Genomic DNA, 24,459 nt, shown 5'->3' on the forward strand with positions numbered 1-24,459 from the left:
AAAGTATAGTTGACCATTTATTTGATCATAATTAAAGAGTTTTCATATGTGTTAATTATGGTCAAAGAGTTCTTTTAATGGTCAAAGAATTGACTACGGTCAAAGATACTTGACTCTGGTCAAGCAAGCCTGACTTTGGTTGGGGAGATTTGGTTTATTACCAAGAGGGTTAACTGCGGTTAACTAGAGAACCACAGAGCTGACTATGGTTGAGGTCAATTGAATAGAAGCCGAGGGGATGTCACCACAATGTAAATATCCTAAGTCAAAGTACAGTTGACCATTTATCTGATCATAATTAAAGAGTTTTCATATGTGTTAATTATGGTCAAAGACTTATTTTAATGGTGAAAGAATTGACTACGGTGAAAGATACTTGACTCTGGTCAAGTAAGCCTGACTTTGGTTGGGGAGATTGGTTTATTACCAAGAGGGTTAACTGCGGTTAACTAGAGAATCATATAGTTGACTACGATCAGAGAGTGTTGACTTGGGCCAACGAGACTTGGCATGCGCCAAGAGGGTTAACTACGGTTAATCAAGATGTGCCAACTTCGGTTGGAGAGACTTGACTATAATACCCTTGGTCAAAGCCCCTTTAATTATGATCAAGAGCATTGACTTCGGTCAACCAGAGAATAAATATATATTTTTATAATTGTTATGTGTGCACATGTGTTCAGTGGGGATGCCCATCGTGACTAGAATTAGTCCACAGTGTGTTACGTGCATGCAAAGCGCTAACAAGAAATGGGTGCCATGGTGGTGCGCTTTAATTAATTGTTGCAGGTACTAGGAAGAGTTATTTTCCTAAGCGCTACGGGAGCCTAACAAGCATCTAGGAGGCGGTTCGCGTGATCAAGTGCTTCGAAGACTCCAGAGTTGCTCCTAGTGGCATGTAATAGGACTTAGTCTAGATTTTAGACAAGTGGCATGTTGCCAATTTGAAATGAGCTTGAAGCTCTTGTAATATTGATTCACGTTGGATTTTTGTAGCAAGCAGCTCTACGCTGAACGTTTGTAACAGCTTTCTCTCTTCAAGAAATAAAAACCTTCGGGGGGTCCAGCCCGACATTTTGTCTTGGGCCCTAGTGTATTTGCTAAAAGAGGGAGAGAGGGAGAGAAAAAGAGAGTGTCTTTGCTGTCTTTTACGAAGTGGGATTCAGCATGAGCCACGCCGGTGGGGGCAAAGGCGGAGCATGAGCGGAGGAGTTGCAGCAGGCAGAGGGATTAGAGGCGGATGGGAGGAGTAGATGTGAGCAAGTGGGAGAAGAGGTGGGCGAGCGGGAGCAGCAGATAGATAGATAGATATTAACGTCCGCCGCAAGAGGCCTCGTGCGCCTATGGGCACTGTGGGCCGGGGCAAAGGGCTCACTAAGGCCCTTGCTGAGTACTAAAATGCTATCCTAGTACAAAATAGCAAAATAGTAGCAAAATAGCGTGAGGGTGGCATGATAATATCAAGTGCTCAGAGCTAGAGTCCCAAGTGCATGAACCGGCTTGACGTATCAAGGCTCCATGGTGGCTCTCTGATGAGATGCAAATAGCTCACGTATCTGCATCTGTTGGGTTGTCTCCCGTGGTGGTGGATCGCGTGGTCTGCTCGATCTCTGGATCCGATGGGCTATGTCAAGGGTGACGCCTCGCGTTGGTCGATCTCCCCGAAGGAGAGCTGAAATAGGTTGAAGCTTGATCGTGTGTGCTCTGGTCGCCTGTCACGTCGTGTATGGTCTTTGTGTCCCTCGCCTAGCATTGCTGTGTCGGCTCTCTTCACCGATCCATATATCTCTCTTGTTGGCTACCCTAGATTGCCCTGGAGCTGAGTCAAATGCATAGAAATCCGTGACCTGTCTTTGCGCTCAGTCTATCTCAGTACCCTGGTCCCTTCCTGTTGCTCTCTGATATGTCAGAGTAGTGTCTCCGTGTGTCGTCGCATCTCCATCAAGTAGAGCCCAACATAGACCTAGTCCTGGAAGTGAATCAATTGTGAGAATGGGCCAAAGCCGTGCCCCTCTTCAAAAAGGTAGTGGTAGCGCCCTTGGATCTCATAGTAGGCTGGGCAGACACATAGAAAGTGCTCCTTTGTCTCAACCGCCCCCATGGTGCACAACCTGCAAGTTCGCTGCTCTCTAGGCATGCGTGCAACTCTCTGCCTCGATCCTCAACTAATGGGACAAGACCCGCATCTATCCGATGGCAATCCTCAGTGTGTGTGAGACTCCTTTGTCCTCAAGATACTGAGGTTTGATGATGAGCCCATCCTCCGATACTCTCAGAAAATGGTCATAGTAGAGGTGGGTCTTGGTTGGGAACTCCTGTTTCCCCCCCCCCCCAAGTGCGAGATGTGTGGAGCTGCTAACCGTATGATGCGTTAATCTCATCCCGTGGGATCAACTCGGGCGGTGCATCCATGCTATACTGAAACGGGGTAAGCCAATCCATGTGAATGTCATGACTGGCAAACCATGCGGTGATGCGTGCTCCCCTCTGCTAGTCCTATGGAGGACTCTAGTGCTAGCCTCGGAAGTCTCGCAAGGTAGGTCCCAAACTCTGTGGAGGAAAGTCACTCTCTCAAAAATGGCATCAACCTAGAGAGGGGTCATGGCAAACTCTGCGTGTACTATCTGATGGGGGACCAAGGGCTTACTCCGAATCATCCTAGAGCCCATAATCACGTGTAGCTGCTCAAATCTCCTCCATTCTGTTGCTGAAAGATCACCCCCCCAAAAAGGTGCCGCATACATGGTAGTTGGCCTCACTAGAGTGTCAAAAAGCCAACACTTTGTCGGTGGATCCTAGAAGTGCGCCTGGAAGCACTGTCGCTCTAGTGGGGCCAAAGCACTGTGCCCTTGTGTGAGTCGTGCTCTGGTTGCGTGGGTCATCGTGAAAACTGGCCCTGTGAAAAGTGCACCCAAGTATGTGTAGGACTTCGCAATCTTTATTGGTTGACTCTGATATGTAAAGCTATGTCGGTGAAGCACTGTGTAAGGTGTGTTGAAGATCATGACCTTGGTCTTCCCAAGGTTAACCATCAGGTCTGTCTTGTGCAGACACGTATGTTTGAAAACTCATCCTTCTTGTATTCTTCCAATTTCTTTTGTAAGCATTCAATTTCGGCATCTTGTAGCTTACATACCTCTTTGATAGTGGATAGACATGCTTTGGCATTCCCATCCTCTACTTTCTGCCCTTTGGTCCAATTATGCTGTATTTCCTGTCTTTGTCCCCTCTGGTTTTCTGATCAGTTAAGCTTTCCATGGCCTCTTTTTTCTGATTTTACTGATTTTTCTGCAGGCCCTTCTTGGTTGGACTGCTCACCACCTAAGGGCTGCCCAACTGCAGCAACTCATGAGAGGGGGGGCTGAACGCCCTGGCGCAGGTTACAGCAGCTCACGATGAGCTCACGGGGGCTAAGAGCCCTGGATTCGATCGCGAACAGACCGGGGGCCTTGAGGCTTTATTTGCAGATCACGGGGAACTTTGGGGCCCTGTTTACAGGTTACGGGGGGGCCTTGGGGCCCTTGTAGCTTGTGAAGGTGGCGCAGTAGGTGGTGGGGGTGGCACAGGTGGAGCGGGTGTTGGCACTGGAGCCTTGGAGGCCTGATGGCCTGTTGCAGCAGCAGATCAGCAGGAGCAGCAGGGTGGCCTGCTAACAGCCCGCACGGAGGCTAGAGGGCAGCATTCGGGGGGTCGCGACAGCAGGTTGGCCTGCTGTAAGCCCATGCAGGGGCATGCGGAGGTAGGAGGACAGCCCACGGGGGCTAGAAGAGCAGGCGGAGAGGGAGGGGCTGGCGGTGATGGAGGGAGAGGCTGGTGGGGCTGGCGGGAGGGCCTGGTGGAGGTGGAGGGAGAGGCTGGCGGTGGCGGAGGTGGAGGGAGAGGCTGGCGGGGGATGGAGGGAGAGGCTGGCGGAGGTGGAGGGAGGGCCTGGCGCGGGGGGGGGGGAGAGAGAGAGAGAGAGAGAGAGAGAGAGATTATTGTCTTTAGAAGGCCTCGTGGGCCCATGAAAGAAAGTACAATCCAAGGGTAACTCATACACCCACTATGGGCTGAAGGAGAGTCCCTTTGCTAAGTACTATGCTAAACTAAACTTGAAACTCAAAACTTAAAACTAGTACTGAACTCAGAGTCAAATGCCATGGTGGCTCTCGTGTGAGCTACGAAGATATTTCGTATTTGTGCGCGTGTGTGTGTTCACGAGCGCACATCTCTCTCTCTCTATATATATATGTGTGTGTGTGTGTGTGTAGGTAGGTACGTACATACATACATTCCCACACACACATGCATGCATGCATGCAATTTGTGGGTAAATTAGCAGATAGGTCTGTGTCTATGGTACACATATGTACATGCATATATATACCTACATGCATACATATACTTACATGTGTGAATGTTATAGATATGTATGTGCGTGTGTGTGGAGAGAGAGAGAGAGAGAGAGAGAGAGAGAGAGAGAGAGAGAGAGAGAGATTTTCGCCTCATTGCTTTGAGGCATTAACACATTTAATGCAAACATTAAATTGAGGATTTTGCATGATCAATCTTTGTGTAGAAAGAGGATCACAGGAAGCGACTCTAGCTCTGCCCTCTGGAAGAGTTGCAGGAGGAGATGTTGAAGTTTCTACAATTGATTTGACTTCTGGGAATGATGATGATGTTACTCATATTGCTTCAAGGGTAAGCAAGGTTGAAGTTGTCTTTTTCATGTTTAGTCCCTTTTGATCCAAATGATTTGCGTATATATAGCTCTTTATCGTTTAAATCCTTCTGTTCAAGAATGGGCATAAATCAAACCTTACGGACATACATCTTACATAGTACTTTTGAGAGACTTCTTGCTAAAAATGATTGAGGTTGGGCATGTGCTAACCAAAATTTTGATCGAATTTTTGTTGACAACATTTTTTTCCCAAGTGAATGTCATTTCAAGCATCTTTCTAACTTGAGAGGGCATCCTTGTTCCATGGGTGTTCCTTGGATGTATTTGTTTAAGAGATATTGTTTAATAGATTCATCTTAATATGGTGAGACTTTGTGATGCTCTTGTATCAAGAACATGAACTTGGGCAATGTTCATTATGGATTGTTTGCATCCCATTGCGAGCTTCACTTTGTTGTTACTAGAAGCAATAGTTTTTCAATTAAAGACATTTGGGATACTTTGCTACCAATAGGTTGTGGTGCTATGTGTTAGCCTTCTAGAGTGCTTTGAGACTCTCTCTCTCTCTCTCTCTCTCTCTCTCTCTATGCCCTTCCTTCCACCTTCCCTCTGTAAGCCCCTTCCTTTGGGAAACTGCTACGAAAAATCAAATTTTTTTAGGACAACACAGTTTAATTTTTGGGTGATCAATGTGCAAGTGACCATACAATCTCATGAGAGCTTTGCGGCCATATACTATTACAAGGCGTCCAATGACCCTATGAGTGTTCTATGACTCAAGTGTCCTAGTAAAGACTTCCCCCTTGTGTGAGTCTTGTAGGATTGTTCATGTATTAGGCACTCACAAAGATCACCAAGAAGAGGACATGCCATGTTCAAAGGTATGGAAGATGCTTTAGAGTGCCTCATAAAAAACACAAAGAGTGCTGCCATGCGTGCATCCGTAGTTAATCAATGTTTACTCAGATTTAGAGTTGCCTTCAATTAATGTGTCAAGAAATGGAGAGCAACGTGCTCATGTAAATTCTAAAAAAGGATCCCAATGCATGCAAAAAGTATCTATAGGCAAGCTCATGTATGTAGGATCGATAACCGAGAGAGCAAGTACAAGGTACAAGAGTCTTGAGGATAGCAGCCGTCACGTCAACTAGAGTATTATGAAAAGAAAAGTACATAGTACTTGTAGCTAGACCCTAGGACTAAGTGTCCTAGGTGTCACATCAAACTAAGTGTCCTATCTGAAATTACTGTTTTTTTTATGCCTCTTTGAGTTCAGAACAGTTTGTCAGAAGGTACAGTATTTGCAGGGTCATTTACTGTTTTGCTGCAGATTTTACTGACAGTAAAAACAGCACCATTGAAAGTGCTTCTGGCTCTTGAATAGAGCAGGTTTTTTCTGAGAAATCAGAACTTTTATTCAGTCTTTTTACTTCCAGAGAGTCAGGTACTTTCCTCATCTGATATGGCATCAGGAGGAGGTGATTCTTCAATTCTGAACATAAAGAAACTGGAAGGAGCACATAACTATGCATTATGGGCAGAACAGTGCTTGAATGTACTTCTGTTAAAGAAGATTGCGAAGCCCATAAGGGTAAAGGGTGTCAAGCCATCTGATATGGCAGCTGATGACTGGGAAGAGGTTGATTTGTCCGCGAGGGCAGCAATCATGCTCACTATTTCAGACACTCTTGTGTTCAATGTACAGGCTGAAAAGACCTCTTATGGTCTATGGCAAAGACTAGAAGAATTATATGCCCAAAAGAGCTCAGCCAGTAAGGTTTATTGGCTGAAGAAGCTGGTTGATCTTCGCATGAAGGAAGGTACAGCTATGACCTCACACTTGAGTGAGTTCAATGCTATCTTTACACAGCTGATTGCACAGGGGTTGAATCTTGATGAGGAGTTCAAGGCTACCTTCTTGCTGTGTACCCTCCCTGAGAGTTGGGACACTTTCAAGACCACCCTGTCAAACTCAAATGCCACTCTTATTTATGCTGATGTAGAGAGCTCTCTCCTTATGGAGGAGATGAGCAGGAAGAATAATGCGGGCAGCAAATCTTCAAATGCTTTGCAGGTACAGGACAGAGGCAGGACTCAGCAGAAGGGGAGATCTGCTAGTAAGTCCAAATCCCGCAGTCAGTCCCGTGGCAAAAAGGACATTGAATGCTTTTATTGTGGCAAGAAGGGACATGTGAAGTCGAAGTGCTTTAAGTTCATACGGGATCAGAAAGCCAAGAAGGCTGAAACAAAGGATGCAGGAAATGCAAGCAAAGGCAAAGGCAAGGCCAAGGCAGATGACTTGGATGCAGTGAATGTTGCAGCAGAGGACAGTGACAGTGACATACATGATGTTTTATGAGCTGCCAAAGGTTTCATTGTGGCATAGCCGGCTGGGACACATGTCTGTTAAAGGAATGCAAGAACTGTCACGTTTGGGTTACCTGCCGCCTCTCTCTTTTTCAGATTTGCCTACTTGTGATCATTGTATTTTTGGCAAGCATTCTGTGACTCCTCATAAGAGGAGATCTCCCCAGAATAGAGCACCACTTGATCTAGTGCACACTGATTTGTGTGAGATGCCACAGTTATCACTAGGGGGTGCAAAATATTTTATTACTTTCATTGATGATGCCACACGTAAGGTGTGGGTCTATTTCTTGAAGCATAAGGGAGATGCCCTAGATGCTTTCAAGAGGTTTGTCGCTCAAGTTGAGAATCGGACAGGTCGTAGGCTGAAATGCCTCAGATCCGATAATGGGGGTGAGTATGTGTCACATGCTTTTGTGCAGTTTTGCCAAGCTAAGGGCATCAAACAGGAACTCACAGCCCCTCATAATGCATCTCAAAATGGTGCAAGTGAGCGGATGAATCGAACTATTCAGGAGAAGGTTCGATGTATGTTGTCTTATGCTGCATTACCCCATGGCTTTTGGGCAGAAGCCGTGCAAACAGCAGTTCACATTATTAACAGGTCACCAAATAAGGCTTTGGAGTTGAAAGTGCCAGAGGAGGTGTGGTCTGGCAAGCCTCCCTCATATAAGCACTTACGTGTATTTGGCTGCGAGTGCTTTGCTCATGTACGCAAAGATCTACGCACCAAACTGGATCCAAAGTCTATCAGATGCATCTTTATGGGTTATGGTGACGAAGGTGAAATGGGGTACAGGTTATGGGATCCCGTTAAACGGAAGATTATACGCAGCAATGATGTCATCTTTAAAGAAGATAGTGTACACAAGGAACCCGTGCAACCTGTGGAATACAGGAGGGTTATTTATGATGATGTTGGACAGCAAAGAATGCCTATTTATATGCAGCAGCAGCCTGCTGCAGATCACCCTGTTCAAGAGGGTATACAGGCTGAAAATCAGCCAGATAATTTTGCCAATGATGCACCACTGGATGTGCCAACAGATGGGGCTGTAGAACAGCCAGATATGGTGGTACAGCCACCCGTCATGCATGAAGAACAGGCTGAACAGCAGCCTAATCCAGAACATTTTGTGAGGAGGAGCACCCGTGCACAACGGCCTCCTACCAGGTTTGTTCCAGGAGCCAATAATGTGGCTGATTTTATCATGCTGACTGATTGTGGTGAGCCTTCCAGCTTCAAGGAAGCTATGGGAAGAACAGAGAAAAAGAAGTGGGAGAAAGCCATGCAGTCAGAAATGGACTCCCTACTTCAGAATGATACATGGGACTTGGTGCAGTTACCTGCAGGCAGAAAGGTTTTGCCATGCAAGTGGTTTACAAAGTCAAAGTGGATTCAAATGCTTTCCTCGGTATAAGGCCAGATTGGTTGCCAAGGGATTTAAGCAGGAGAAGGGCATTGACTTTGATGAGATTTTTTCCCCTGTAGTCAAGATGACTACTTTGAGAGCAGTGTTAGCTCTTGTTGCTCATGATGACATGGATTTATGTCAGATGGATGTGAAGACAGCTTTTCTTCACGGAGATCTTCATGATGAGATCTATATGAGTCAGCCAGAGGGATATGCTGTTAAAGGGAAAGAACAGCTTGTGTGTAAGCTCAAGAGGAGCTTGTATGGACTCAAGCAGGCGCCAAGGGAATGGTACAAGAAGTTTGATGCCTTCATGCAGTCCCAAGGGTATCATCGGTGTGAGACCGATCATTGCTTGTACACCAAACGGGCAAAGGATGGCAGTTTGATGCTACTCATTCTATATGTGGATGACATGCTTATTGCCAGTAAATCTCAGCATGAGATTAGTGCTTTGAAGAAACAACTGCATAAGTCTTTTGACATGAAAGACTTGGGTGATGCAAATCATATTCTTGGCATGCGTATTACTCGTGACAGGTCCAAGGGACTTTTGTTTCTGTCACAGAAAGAGTATATTAACAAAGTACTGCAGAGGTTTAAAATGGAGGGGGGGAAGTCCATTAGTACCCCGTTGCCTCCACATTTAAAACTCAGCAGTAAGGGCAGCCCCAGATCAGATGATGATAAGGCTGAAATGGCCAAGGTTCCGTATGCATCTGCAGTTGGATCTTTGATGTATGCCATGGTTGCCACTCGTCCGGATATTGCTTTTGCGGTGGGAGTCATCAGCAGGTATATGGCAAATCCAGGCAAGCGGCATTGGGAAGCAGTGAAAGGTGTCTTGAGGTATCTCAAAGGTACCAAAGACTTGTGCATATGCTATGGTAGGCAGGATGCATTGGTGCATGGTTTTACAGATTCAGACTATGCAGGGAATGCCGATAACCGGAAGTCTACTACCGGTTATATTTTCACATTTGCAGGAGGTGCTATATCATGGGTGTCTCGGTTGCAGAAATGCGTTGCACTGTCAACCACAGAAGCTGAATATGTTGCAGCCACTGAGGCTTGCAAGGAAGCAATATGGCTTACTCGGCTGGTGGGAGATTTGGGCATTACAGGAGATATGCCAGTTTTGCATTGTGATAGTCAGAGTGCTATCATGTTAGCAAAGAATCCGGTCTTTCATCAGAAGACCAAGCACATAGAAGTGAAATATCATTTCATCAGGGAGGTACTGGAAGACAAGCGACTTGAGCTTGTGAAAGTGCATACTGATGATAATCCTGCAGATTTGCTCACTAAGAGCTTGCCTACAAAGCGGTTTGCACATTGCCGCCACATCATGGGATTAGGATGAGACCATTCTTACTTTATGGTCTTGTATACAGTAACTGTATATTGCTGTAATTTTTATTCTTTTCTCCCCTTTAGGCACATTGGCCTTTAGGTGGGAGGTTGTTGGGGGTAAAGGCACATTGCCAACCCTTAATTAAAGAATTAAAGATAGGACACCTATGATTGTCTTAAGACAGTCATAGGGTAAACCTAATCCTAATAAAACATAAGTGAGTTTGTGGTGTGGCTCACTATCACTTCACACCCGCACTAGTGTGTCACTCTCTCTCACTCTAACTCTCTTGTTCCCTTCCACTCTTCTTCCCCCTCACAATAGCCACCTATGAATGTACAAGGTATGTCAGATCATGTAACAAAGGGAACCAAGCATAAAGCTTGTCGGAAGACTTCGAACTTGGGACGAGGAAGTGCCTTTGTAAACATATCTACTATGTTGTCCTCTGTGGGAAGATAGGACAACTCTATGTCTCCTGCTGACAACCGCTCTTGAACATAATGATAGTGAACTTCAATGTGCTTGGTACACGCATACTAATATTTCACATCAATCACGGGCATAGGCACACAGATTATCCTCCGAGCCAACCTCGATGGTAGCAAGCTATCAAGAAGATTACGTTACGTGAAAGCTCCTGCTTGCCAAATCCCAACGAGCTCCAATTCCCTAGATGGATCCAGTATGCCACATGTCTTCATTCTAAGGTACCTCCTAAATGCATCATTTACCCCTCTCTTGGGGTATCATTGAATCATTTGTCCCTTGGCACATTTAATGCATTTAGACCCTTTAGCCTTAGATCCACCTAGTCTAGTGCCATATCACCCTCACGAAGGACCTTGACTTTAATTCCTTTCTGATCATTTACGTAAAGCTCAACAAATATAATACAAACATTGATCCTTTAAAGGAAAATGTCGACCGACCCTTCCGAGGTCATGTTACCTCGACTTGAGCAAGAAGTCTCGCTTCACGAGATCATATGTCTTCTCAACTTCTGGATGTCCCGCACATGGGCTATCATGGCATTGTTGAATGACTCTCTGCCTGAGATCATTGTGATTAGGTACTACTACCTTGCTATTTCTTTTCAGCATACCATCCCTTATGGCATATCTTGCATAATTTTGGCCTTTTCTGGATGCCAGATCATCCTTTTCCCCGGGTTTGAATTCGTGAGTCTTAGGCCAAAGGCTCTGGACGAACTCGTCCACCTTTTGAGTTTCTCTAATCTCGGTCATTAGAGCACTCTCTAATACCGTGAAACTCATATTATGCATAATACGTGATAACGCATCAGCAATTTTATTATCCTTCCCTCTTCGGTACCGAATCGTCAAGTTAAACTCCTGCATGAGTTCTGCCCACCTAGCTTGGCGTCCTCTCAAGTCAGGTTGTTTACAAAAATGTTTCAGAGTATCATGATCAACATCAACATAAAACTCTGACCCATATAAATAATGTCTCCATGTTTTTAGAGCATGGACAAGAGCATACAACTCTAATTCATGAGTTGGCCAATTTCGTTGAGAGGGAGAAAGCTTCTTGCTTTCAAAGGCTACTGGCCTTTCCTCTTGGAGGAGAACTGCTCCTACCGCAATGCCACTTGTATCGGTTTCAAGGAAAAACAGTTTCTGGGGATCAACTATTTTTAACACCGGTCTTGAGATCACGGCTTGTTTTATGGTGTTAAAACTCTGTCCCCATATAAAAGGTACTTTATTTGAGGTGAGATCAGTCAATGGCGATACTATTTCGGAATATCCTTTGATATGCCTTTGATAAAATTAGACAAATCCCAAGAATGATTGCAAAGCGGTTAAACTTTGAGGCATTGGCCAAGTCAGTATCGCAACCACTTTCTTTGGATCCATTTCTACCCCCTCAGGAGTAATTATGAATCTTAAATATTCAAGTCTTACCATACATAGTATAGTTTTCTTTTCATTTACATAAAGACTGGCTTTCCTCAAAGTACTGAATACTATTCTTAAGTGTTCATAATGCTCAGCAATACTTTTGCTGAATATAAGAATATCGTCAATAAAGTGTACTACAAACTTTCCGATATACGAACGTAGTAAATCGTCCATAAGCATGGCGAATGTAGCTGGAGCATTGGTAAGTCCAAAGGGCACTACAAAAAACTCATAATGTCCAAACCTACTTCTAAAAGTGGTTTTACGCACATCCTCGGCTCTAATACGGATCTGATGGTAGCCACATTTAAGATCTATCTTACTAAAAATTACGGCTCCATGTAATGCATCTAGCAAATTGTCGATCCGAGCCATCGGATACCTGTGCTTAATAGTGATATTATTTAATGCTCTGTAATCTATACAGAGGTGAAAAGTATCATCTTTCTTCTTCTTTAATATCACTGGCGAAGCAAAAGGTGAGAAACTTGGTTGAATCTGCTTCAGCTTGAGGTATTCTTCCAGTTGTCTACGTACCTCCGCCTCTTCGGTAAAACTTAATCTATAGGGAGGTCTATTTACAGGTTTTGCCCTTGGGATTAGTTCAATCTTATGCTGAACATTCCGCTCTGGAGGTAACCCATAAGGTAACTCATCCCTAAAACAATAAGAGAACTCCTCTGCTATTTGATCAGCCAGCTTGGCGATCTCTCCATTTTGAGCAACATTAGTGCTAGCCGAAGAATCATCAATCGGCTCTACCGATGCTGTACAAAGAAACAAAAACTCTTCTTGAGCCTTTCGAATTTCCATTACAGAAACCAACGGTCCTTAAGGTATATCTTTTTCACCTTGTAAGACATACATCGCATCATTCATCTTGAATTGATAAATGTGCTTTTTCCAATCTATGACTGGATTCTTTCTAGAATACCAAGCCTTACCCAGGGCTAAGTTTGCATGAGCAAGCTTTGTCATTTCAAAATCAAGCTTCTCAGCATAGTCTTGAATTCGAAGCTTCAACTGGATAACCCTTTGGTCCCATACTTCAGTTGAACTTCCATCTGCCATCCTAACTGTATATGCATAGTCAGATGGGCTAGTCTTTAGTTTCAGCCTCTTTACAAGCTTGGAGTTAATTACATTGTGCGTTGACGCTGAGTCAAACAACACAATGACATCATGATTAGCTACTTGCTCTTTCATCTTAATTAACTCCGTATCATTAAAGGATGTATACCCCGTTGCTACGGGCTTTGACAAGACATTATCAGGTGTCCTTGTTACTAGCTTAGCAACAGACACACATAACAAAACAGGTACTGACCTTTGAGAAGATCTCGCTAGCTGAATCTACATCTGTTGCAGAAAAGGGAGGTGCTGAGCAATGAGAACTTAAAAAACGGGAGCTGAAGCTAGACTTGTTAGGTCCTGCATTGCTACCAAGGTGTTTAGCATAATGATTTGTAGATGGAGTCCTCCCCTACGATGTGGTTTAGAGAGCTTGTGAATCCAAGATCTAGAACTCAAGTTGTGGCATTTGGAAGCTTTAGTGTTCTTTTAGGTTCTGCAAAGAGTGAATTACTATTTCAAAACCTCTAGCAGGTTCCATAGGCGCCAAGAAGAAACAGCAACCGAAACACGAAAGTACACATTTTGGGAACATGGAATGGCATACAAGAAGTGGAAGCACAAATGAGTGCGGGCTCATTTATTGAGTGTGAGGAGGCAAGGAATCTCCCCTTTCCCTTCAGTTTCAGCAGTTTACCTCACGCGTTTGAAGGCACTTGCCAAGAGGTTGGTCAACATTGGATGTGGACTTGTGATTCTTGATCCATTGCCTGTCCCAGATGTAGCAGGTCCTTATGTGTGTAGGAGCATTGCTTCCGCGTCTATTTCTGTTTCCTTGTTTGAGTTTCATCCCCACATACAAGTGGGGCTACGACTTTGCCAGTCCCAAGAACCATACAGGTGAGCCTTGTGGTGTCATGGAAGCTTGGGAGGAGGGCACATGTAAATGCTATTATTGAAAGTTTCTTTTATCTAGAGGATGTCTCCACAGTAAAAGCCCACAATCCTTACTTCGGGAGAATATATGGACAATCATACACTTCTCCCTCATGTGAGGCCCTACGCACCACAATTTTGGAGGCGGCCGCAATAGAGCAAGCTTTGAGTCCCATTATAGACATGGTTCACATTGAGAGATGGTCTAAGGAACTAAAGCGACAAGAAGCTTTGTGAAGGTGGAGGTGCATAGATAAGAAGCACGAAGATGGGTGTTACCATAGTTGAGGAGCCTTTGGACAGTCCAAGAGGTCGTAAAGTGGCCGGTCTACCCACTGTTTGATGTAACAGTGATGGAAGATGGATGGAATGACAGTAACAGCTGCCTCTATTGAGGGCATCATTGCATGCTCTAGAGGGCCCAACTTTTTCATTAAAGCTGTTGACCATTTAGAGGAGGGAAAGTAAGTCGAAAGGTTGGTTGGCATTTGGATGGAGGCCATTGAGTATGTGGGTGCAAACAATGTTATTCAGTTTGTTTCAGATGGTAAGAACTCCAATAGGACAGCGGGGAAGATTCTTGAGGAGAAGTACATTGACATTACTTTCACTCGTTGTATGGCACAGTACATTTTCACATGGGCTAAATAATTTGTTGAAGGACATTGGGGACTCACCATCACAAAAGTTGGCTATTTCTTGCGAGATATCCCTAAACAATCTCTTGAAGTATTCTAACCCACACTTTGCTTACAATTTATCATGTTGAAGGTGCTTTTTAAGACAAAAACTTGGTTGAGGCATCTTATTGTTTCTTTTGAGTAGGATGGATGGTGTGAACGTAATTTTGCAGTGAATCGGAGACATTAAGTCCATTTATTTGTATGACATCTTTTGGGATGATGTTGGCCTATTGATTCAAGTCACAAAGCCTATTCTTCCTTTTTTTGTTGGTTTTGGAGGTTCAAGATCCTCGCTGAGTTAATGAAAAACACATTCATTGGATATACAGATGATAAAAAGGATAAATTCATTGGATATACAGATGAGAAAAAGGTGTACAAGGAGTACAAATTAACAAGCATATGGTGCTTTTCAACAAGGTGTCATCGAGTCTCATATCAATTCAGAATTTCATGTAGCATGGGAACTGGTTGCCAAATGGATTACCTCTCTCAACTTTATGAAAGTATGGTCTACTGTGTTTTACAGGAGACATGACTCTTCTTGGGCTATTTCGGCTGGATGACACTTGTTTGAGTCATGTTCATTGGATGACATTCTTGGCTATCTGTATAGATGAGGATAGCAGCGTGGCATTTTTAGAGATCCATATGCACAGAGACTTTAGATGGTTTCTATGCATCTGGTGCACACATTGGTCAGTATTTGGACAGATACAGTACACCCCTTGATGGTCATTTTGGGCAGTATGCATGGGTCTTCACAGGCATCCTCTACCAAGATGACTGTCGTGTTCAGAGAATGGAGTGGCTCCATTTTTTTTGGAATCCCCCACAGGGTTGAGGGGCATTTCAGCCTCAACTGGATCTTCTCCTGCTCTCTTTCAGGGCTTTCATTTTACCCTATTTGGGTTCTGTTTTCTCATGATTGCATGATGCAATTTTCCTTGAGCTTTGCACTGCGTGTTTCTGTCATACTTATTAGAAGTCCTTTCTTTGCCAGAAAAAAAAGTATGGTCTGCTCACTGAAATCTTATTATTTGGAATTAGCTAATATAATGTTATTTGATTCTTCAAGCAATTAAAGGTCAAGTAGCCTAGTTGTCCCTAGTCTTCCGTGTATTCTTGGGGTCAGGGGGAAAGACCAAACAGCCAGTGGAAGATCTTTGTACTATGTGAGCAAACTGGTCATTTATTGGAGGTCCCTGTCATAATTAGAAATAGCAAGTCAGACCGTGAATAGTCTAGCATACCTTTTCTCAAACATCCTAGGTGAGTGTTTGTGATGCCATTGCATATTGCACATTTGTCTCCACTGATTTTGGAGTAATCAAAAACTTCCTTCATCGTCTTGATCCTTGCTCACCTCTGTCCACCAACCTTGATGTTTTACTTACCATCCATGATTTCTCTAAATGAAGGCTTGTGTATGTATACAGTTGATTTTAGGCAGTAATTGGTTTACCTGTTCTTGCCCAGGTGGTCATGTGAGACATTTGCTTGAACTTTTTATTTAAGTGGCAATTCACACTTGCACACATTCACGCAAAACACTCGGGCCTGCTTTGCAGATATATGGATGTACAGATAATGCATGGATGCACATGTGTGTTCATATACGTACGTGTAGATACATATGCACACACATGGATGTATGTATGCATGTATGTATACATTTGAATTTATCTGTATGCATATGTTACTTTTATTTCAGTTTATTGGCTGTGGAATGTTTTATGCTTATCGTACTTCACAACTTGACATGGTAGCCATGAGCTGACTTGGTCACATCTATTATGTACTGACAGTTTTTGTTCCGATCTATTTAAGCCAAGGTCCTTTTTTAATGATCACCATTTCTGAGTAGATATGATCTCTTATCTTTCAGAAGCGGAAGCTTGTACAGTCAATCCCAGAGCCATCTAAGGACATCCATTTAACGTGTACGATATGTATGGATAGCATGAAAGAGGAGACGTCCACAGTCTGTGGTCATATTTTCTGCAGGGCATGCATACTTGGAGCAATACGAGCGCAAAAGAAATGTCCAACCTGTCGCAGGAAATTGACAAATAGTAGTATCCATCGCATTTACTTGTCTAGTGGCAGCAGATAATCATAATCTTGAGATTCATCACAGGTGTTTCGGCTTTAACAAATCATACCGCAGCATTAGCATCTAATCATCTTATTGGAGAATTCTTTTCAAGAAGCAATTATCAATTCTCTTCCTTGCTGCAGTATGATTTAAACGCCTACAGTCCCTATCAAGTATTCATAATGAAACCGCCTATTCTGTGTCCCCTGTTTGGGCCAACATGGTTTGGTGTGAGTCTCCAACCAGGACATTATTCAAAGTTTAATGTTTCTTGAGAGGGCAAGCTGTAATGCAGTACTATTGATGTGGATGTTTTGGGATTGCTTTGGTGCTGTGATAGAATTTGTTACTTGAGGTGATGTGATTCCTCGTGAATTGTTTGTAATGATAATAATGTTCTGACTAATATTTGGGATAATCAAGAGTAGTGTTATATTTTTCCTATTAGATAGGAACTCTGGTTGTTTGTTAAAGGCATTGTTGTTGCATGCAAGACAACAGACTGAAGAACAATGACTTACAGAGGTTACATGATGTTAGACAGGATAGTTTGTGTATAATCTTCCAATATTTTGGCTAGTTCTTGGAATTATGTCCTGGGCCTTTATTGGATTCAACCAGATATTTGCTGATGGGGAGACTCCATTTAAGAGGGCGTGTTAGAGAAAGCTCTCTTGGGTAGAAAGTACTTTATATTAATCGATCTCGTACATGTTCTTGCATAACTTTATACTCCAAAGTGATGTTCTATGTACCAAAGCCTTGTAATTCATCAAGTCCTGTATGAAACTGGACTTTCTTCCGAAGCAGAGAAATAGAACTGCATTTTAGAAATTTGATGGATTACTTTTGACTTGAGGGTGCTGTTTATGTACCAAACCCATTCAGTCATGTATGACGCAGTGGGTTTTTTGCCAGGTAAGAAGTCACAGACAGTCACAAAGGGTATTGATGACTGGTCCGAAATAGTTAGGTTAACACTAGGTGAGTATGTATGAGGTTTGTATGAACTGTTGGGAACATTTGCCCTTGATCTGGATATTACTATTATGCTCATTCCCTTCCATGAAGGAGCTATAGCATCCCATTTTTTTCATCCTCACATATTTATGAATTGCGGATGAGAAATTGAAACTAGAGTAAAAATATAATCTATTCCTTGATCATTTAAATGTTGTGCTCTCTAGTAGGAAAATGCATTGCACTCGAACGGCTCAGTATAAATATCTTGCAATATTCTTGCTTACGAGTTTATCAAGGAAATAGGCTTCTTTTTATATATAGATCATAATATCTCAATCTAGACACTTTGCTGTGATACGGCTGCTAAGGAGTTTTCCATGAATAAACTTCCCAACGTAGTGGCACACGAATGTATGTATGCATATAAAGGTACATGTACATGTATATGCACGTGTATACATGTACATGCATGTGTACACACATGCATGCATACACATACATAATGCATGTATTCATGCATACATGTATTTGCATATGTAGGTTTGTGTGTAATTAGGTTTATACATACATATATACATGTTGATATGGATAATTTATGCATGCATACATGCATGTCTGTCTATGCACATGTTTGTATGCTGTGCTTGCATGCATACTGGCATGCTTTGCAATGCATGAGAATTTTGATCTTGAAAAAAGGTAGTTGAATGGTTGGGATAATATTAATAACCGTTTGGGGTATAAAAAGGCTTATTCTATCACGTCAAGTTGCTACCACAAATTTTAACATTAATATTAGCTACATGAGTAGAACGTATGCAGTGTACAACAATTACGCCTCAAGGAATAACACTCTTAAATATACTTGGGATCTTTCAAACCAATTTAGCCTTGACATTCATGTTGAGCATGCGTTTTTTGATGCTATTATTTTGTGATGGGAACTATTCTCTGAGTCCTATGAAATATACAACCTTTAGTAAAAGAGTAGCCGTAGTGAGAAGAAATTGTCAAATTAATGAATTTGGTTTCTGAAATGCAAAAAAGTGGGAACTAAGTAGTCACATGGAATGTTGCTCACTTTTAACATTAGTGTGAAGTAGTTAATGAATTAAACCCAAATTGATGAAGTAGAAGCATTAAGTATACAAAATTGTACTCTTGAGAACTTTTGTTTTAATCTAGTAAGTGCACTACTATACATGTGTTTATCAAAGGTTTTCTATTCATCGAAAGTAAATGCGTACTTAAATGTAAGAACTCCCCCATTACCTTGGGGAGAGCTTACATGACAATCCTTCGAACATGCATACTTAAAAGCAAGAACTTTCGCAGAGCTAACATGAGAATCACTAATTGCACTCTTTATGACTTTGCTTTTCATAACTTTTCTCTCTTTCCCCTCCTAATACTATACTACTGTTGAAGAAGATTATTGCAAGTTTGTGCATACAACAGAGGAAAATCTTACCCATAACTTGAGAGAGTTAACATGATAGTCATTGATTTGCACTCCTCACAACTTTGCTCTTCAAGACTTTCATCTCTTCCCCCTTTTGATACTATTGCTTCTCAAGAGCATTTAATTTAGTTGAATACAACTGTATGTTAAATATTATAATTATACAAGTACATCCATACATAAAAGAGAGCTTCCTCATCACTTGAAGGAAAGTTCACAGGAAAGTGATCGATTGCATGCTTCATGACTTTGCTCTTCACAACTTTCATCTCTTCCCCTCTCCTAGTATTTGTATTGTTGCTTTTAGAATCTCATGAACTCAGTGGGAATGATGCTACATTTGCATAACTGAGATTGGCCTTGTTTAGTGTTGTTGCACAGATGTTGATGTACTATTCTTGTAAGAACACAACCAAACATGTTCTTTTTGATTGCGCGCATAGAATGCTACCTTTTTCAGCATAGGCAATATGATATATTTTAGAAAACATTCCAATTTTGCAATTTAGATTTCTTAATCATAGTGTTCTTTAAAATGCAGATTTTTCACTTTTTAAAAAACTATTGAACCAAGTGTTGCATGAAAAATTGCTTATAATGAATCAAAAGATCTTTTACGAGCAGATGCCTATTCAATCTTCATGTATATACAACGAGTAGCTCTAGGTCTCTAATAGTTGCTCATCATCATGCTCTTTGTCTCTTTACTCTAGGATTGAGGTCTATGTCTTCCACTAGATTTGTAAACTTTCCTTTCTCATCTGAATTGGATACTAGGGCTCAATGTTGCTTAAACTCTATCGTTGTCAGAACTTTACTTTGCCCGAACCTCCTCATCTACATCTGTAAAATAATTCACTTTATAAGATAAATGATGCTTGCAAAGGATCTCTCTGGGGCCACAAAATGCTTCTTTTTTTTGAGGGGTGTATATAGTGTTGTCCTTGTGCTCATATAAAAGTCCTAAATCCAATCATCCTCAACTATCAATAGATCCAAAAGCTCTTTGATATAGAATTGTGGCTTTTGGTATGGGTTCACAATGGCTTTGAAGGAGTTCACAAAATGCAACTTTCCTTTACTATAGTAGAATGGAATACATTGTTTGCATTTCTCTTGGCACAACACAAAATTATTATGCATTTTTCTACGAGGGAGAAGTAGCCTATGGTTATCATCTCAGATACACGCTTTAGATTTGTCTCCATTGAGAAGACCATTTCAACACATACTAAGATTATACTGTGATTAAGCCTATAATAATCATACATTAATAAAGATAGACTAGCATAAAGCACGCTTGCTAGACCTTACTAAATCATAGACTCCATCGTATGTGTGTGACCACTGAAGCTACTTGAGCATTAGAATAATAAATGATACATGAAGCACACTTACTAGAACTTACCAGATCATAGATGCCACAGTATGTGTGTGGTCCCTTAGTGCTATGGTCATTGAAGTTGCTTGAGCTTTAGAGTGAAAAATGATTAAATTCCAATATGGAGTTACATTATGTGCTTTGGATGTGGCAATCTTGGCATCGATTAGTTTGTAACCTAAAGCTGCTTGATGATTTATGCTACTCTTCAATCTAAAAATTTGCAATAGCTAGCCAGTAATCCTTGTAAGGGATATCTGTAGAAAAATATTTCATATCTCAAATGTTTGTAATCCTTGTTAAGATGTTGGACTTTTACCTAGTTTTTGATGCAAATAAATTAAAAGTTAGATAAAGCTTGAGGTCAGTAACTGGTGTAACATGTAAGCTGCACTTCCTAAGTGCCTTGTTAAAAAAGGACCTAAATTGCTAGCCCATGGGGACCGAACCCATTGTGGCATGTATTAAATTTCTATTTTTTAAACTGATTTGAGTTGTGTGCAGCTATTAAAGTGTGTGTGTCCTCTCCTACCTTATGGTCCCCTCCCGTTTCATTCAATAGTTGAGATGTGGAAAATTAGGTATTGGGCGTAAAGCTCTTGGGCAATACTTGATCCTATTTAATTATGTTAGGATTTAGCGATTAGACATTTCCTATTTCTATTTAGGCTTATGTAGGAATTTATGCCTAGAATACGACCTAGGGATAGATTGGGAGATCAGACTACATAGAGTGCTCACACCAAGATTAGGTTTATTATTACTTAATGATGCTAAATGCTCCCAAGTTAAAATTGGGTTATGGAAAATGGACTCCAAGATGTATCATAATTCTACACAGATGAGGCCTAGAATGATTGTTATATCTTTTGAAAGTCTCTTGTTAATGTAATTCTACTTCCAATCCAAAAATGGGGATGGGAAATGTGGGCTCGAAGCATCAATGAAATTTTTAGACATTCCTCTTTTGATTGGCAATATTTCAGCTATGCATCCATAATTTCTCCATTGAAATGTGTCATGATGAACCAAAAATTCCTCTCATATCTTTTGATATAATGACTTGGGCAAGCACAAGTTGCGAGCTCTACATAGATTGCTCACACTTAACTTCAAAAATTGGCTTGTGATCATCACGTGCATAGTTATTTCCATAATATGACTTGTGCTTAATGTGTGCTAATAGGCCAAGGCTATCAAATTTTTGAGCCTTATTGACCTTTCCATAGTTGCTAGCACCAAGGGATTCTCCCATTACCATTTCCTCCCTAAGGCGCTAATTTCAAATCTTTTCCATTGTTCCCATGGAGGTATATAATTTTCAAATCATGGGCTGCAACTCTAGCTCTCTCAAATTTATATAGACTTTTGGTAGTTTCTTGACCTATAAGTCTAGGACAAGGGGCTAGGGCAAAGCCTTTGATGTAGGGACATACCATCCTAAAGGAAGAAGATGTAGCAATGTTGATGTGGAATTTCCCCCTCACCCCTTAGTAAGTTTGATCTTAGTTGCTCACTGTGCTCATGTGCTTGCCAAGATACCATCTCTCGCAATCCTAACTATCAAGTATATGTTATGATGCTAACGGGGTATGGGGCAATGAAAATTGAGCATCATAGCTACGGGCTTCTACAATGTGGATGAATGGTATGAAGATGGGTGAAATGAACAAGTAGACAACAAAGAGAGAGAGAGAGAGAGAGAGAGAGAGAGAGAGAGAGAGAGAGAGAGAGAGCATAGGGGAAAAAAGGTTGTATTGACTAGCTACAATGTGGATGAATGGTATGAATATGGGTGAAATGAACAAGTAGATGAGAGAGAGAGAGAGAGAGAGAGAGAGAGATGTGTTAACGTTCGTGGGAGGCCTCATGGGCCTATGGGACAAGGTACAAAGTACACCAAAAAGGAAAATCTCATACAAGCCTCAATGGGCTAGAGCAAAAGGTGCGCTACGGCCCTTGTTGAGTGCTAAACTAATCTTTGGAGCTCAATAGCTCAAGCAAAATCAGTTATAAATTTAAATCAGAGGCTATAGCTTAAGTAGGTTGAGAGCTGGGACTCAGAGGTTGAAGCTCGACACTATGGTGGCTCATATGTTAGTGGCAAAAATACGTCGGATCTGCATCTGTGTGGCTGTCTCACATTGTGGTGGCGGAAGAGGGTGTGGTCTCCTCGATCTTTGAACCTACTAGGCTAAGTTCAAAGTGACCCCTCGTCTCAAACAGCCTCCTCTGAGGAACGATGTGATAGGTTGAGCCTCAATAGAGTGTGCTCTAGTCTGTCTCCATGATGCAGGTGGTCTCTGTGTCCCTCTCTTAGTCATCCAAGCTGCCCGCATGTTAGCTACCTCATCCTCCCCCATCCCTCTATGTCCTCGAGCTACTAACTCAAATACATAGAAGTCTGTGATATGTCGTTGTGCTCTGTCTACCTTAAACACTAGGGCGACGAACCATGGGGGTGAGTGGAGGGCAACGACCGGTGGGATAGTAGAATGGCAACGGCCAACGGGATAGTAGAATGGCAACGGCTGGTGGGATAGTAGAATGGTAATGGCCAATGGGATAGCAGAATGGCAATGACCGACAGGATAGCAGAATGGAATTAGTCGACATGATAGCAGAATGGCAATGGCTGATGGGATAGCAGAATGGCAATGGCAGGCAGGATAGCAAAATGGCAACGGCTAGTGGGATAGCAAAATGGTAATGGCTGGTGAGATAGCAGTATGCTGACTGAGAGAGAGGAGAAAAGGGAAGAAAGGGAAGAAGGGGGAGAGTGGAAAGGATAGGGGGTGGGGAAAGGAAGAATAGGAGGAGAGAGAGAGAGGTGGGGGGGGGGGAATGATGAAGAGGTGGTTGTGAACGTGAGGTGTACGGGTGGGGTGTGTGGCAGACTGTGAGGTCAGTGTGCGAGAATACAAAAAAATGTAGAATGGACGTACTAACCATAATCACCTAATGGTGCTGATCGTGAATATGTGTGGGTGTGTGTAGGGAGGTGACTTATGAGCTGCGGGTGCATCGTGGGTGACATGCCTACCATACAGACTCACCTAGACCTGGACTTGATGATCATGTGGAATGTGGTGGAGACGAATGTCACACTGCCGCATAGCCTGTTACAACCATTTAGAGCATGTTTCTAAATTGTCTCTCATTCTGGTTACTAGAGGTGCATTGGTGTGGTGATGATCCTTGCAGGGAGATCTTTTGTTGTGGAATAAGCAGGTTCTTGTGTGACCCCAACCAGCACAGAACCTTGCTCTTGTGGTTCAAGCAGTGCGGTTGGTGATGGTATGAGTGGAGTAGCCTTTGACGGCTTGCCTCGGGCTTGGAGGAAGGTTCTTATGTAGCTCCCCCATTTATAAGGGTCGGTTCTTATGTTGCTTCCTTACTATCCTAGGTGATCCTCGCATTGAGTTGTACAATTTGTGGTACTAGGGCACATTCGGGACTCAGGGTTTGTCTATTGCAGCAGGTTCAATGGTAGTTTCTTGTGGTACTGCATCCACGGTTGACACAGGTTCTTGTGTTACTACCTTTGGAACCCTTGTGGTTTGGGATTCAAACTTCGGTACCCAGACGACCGGCTTGCCTTTGTAACCATCCTGGATTTCCAAGAGCTTTGTGGTGATCTAGCACTTGTGGGGATGCTACAGTTGAAGGGGTGGATTAGGGCCTAGGAGCCGAGGTGAGGGATGGCATCATGTCCTCCTGCTAGGTGGAGTTGCCCCCATCAGAGTCGTCCCAGGAGTGATCGTGGAGCCATACTCTGCTTGAATCTTTTTGGGCCACTAGTTGCTATTGAAGTAGCGTTGAGCGCATTTGTACTTGCTGTTCGTGGCATCTTGAGTGGGCGACATCAATGATGATGACGAAGTAATGTGCGCTCGTACCTGGCCATCACTGCGGTTGGTTCTCTGTTCCTTTCGGGGTTGGACTTTCTTCAGAGGGTCAGGATTCTGAGCGTTAGAGGTGGATGGGGCCTTAGGTCCACCCTCACTTAGAAATTCTTTACCCCGGGATAGTGATGGTGTAGTAGGATGAGTGTGACATGCTTCACAAAGCAAAACAACCACAGTCCTCACCATTTGTGAGGCATGTTGTTCTGGCCCTCTAGTCGATTTGACAGTTC

At 42.6% G+C, this 24,459-nt stretch overlaps 1 protein-coding gene across 4 annotated transcripts in view; it reads left to right on the top strand.

Moving 5' to 3' along the window:
• LOC147903415 (uncharacterized) overlaps positions 1-16,748 on the top strand; it is a 47,016-nt gene extending 30,268 nt beyond the window's left edge. For 3 of the 4 annotated variants that reach the window (XM_087372812.1, XM_087372813.1, XM_087372811.1), the window contains 2 exons: positions 4,559-4,683; positions 16,306-16,748. In XM_087372812.1, coding sequence (XP_087228938.1) covers positions 4,559-4,683; positions 16,306-16,533 — 353 coding nt within the window. In that variant the 3' untranslated portion in view covers positions 16,534-16,748. Of the gene's footprint in view, positions 1-4,558; positions 4,684-14,779; positions 14,833-16,305 lie in introns of those variants that run through there. The other variant, XM_087372814.1, reaches the window with a different exon arrangement.
• The last annotated feature ends 7,711 nt before the right edge of the window (positions 16,749-24,459 follow it).

The sequence above is a fragment of the Dipteris shenzhenensis genome, chromosome 3, assembly GCF_047967505.1.
Source record: "Dipteris shenzhenensis isolate YYH24624 ecotype China chromosome 3, Dip_SZ_1.0, whole genome shotgun sequence".
Taxonomy (NCBI): Eukaryota; Viridiplantae; Streptophyta; class Polypodiopsida; order Gleicheniales; family Dipteridaceae; genus Dipteris; species Dipteris shenzhenensis.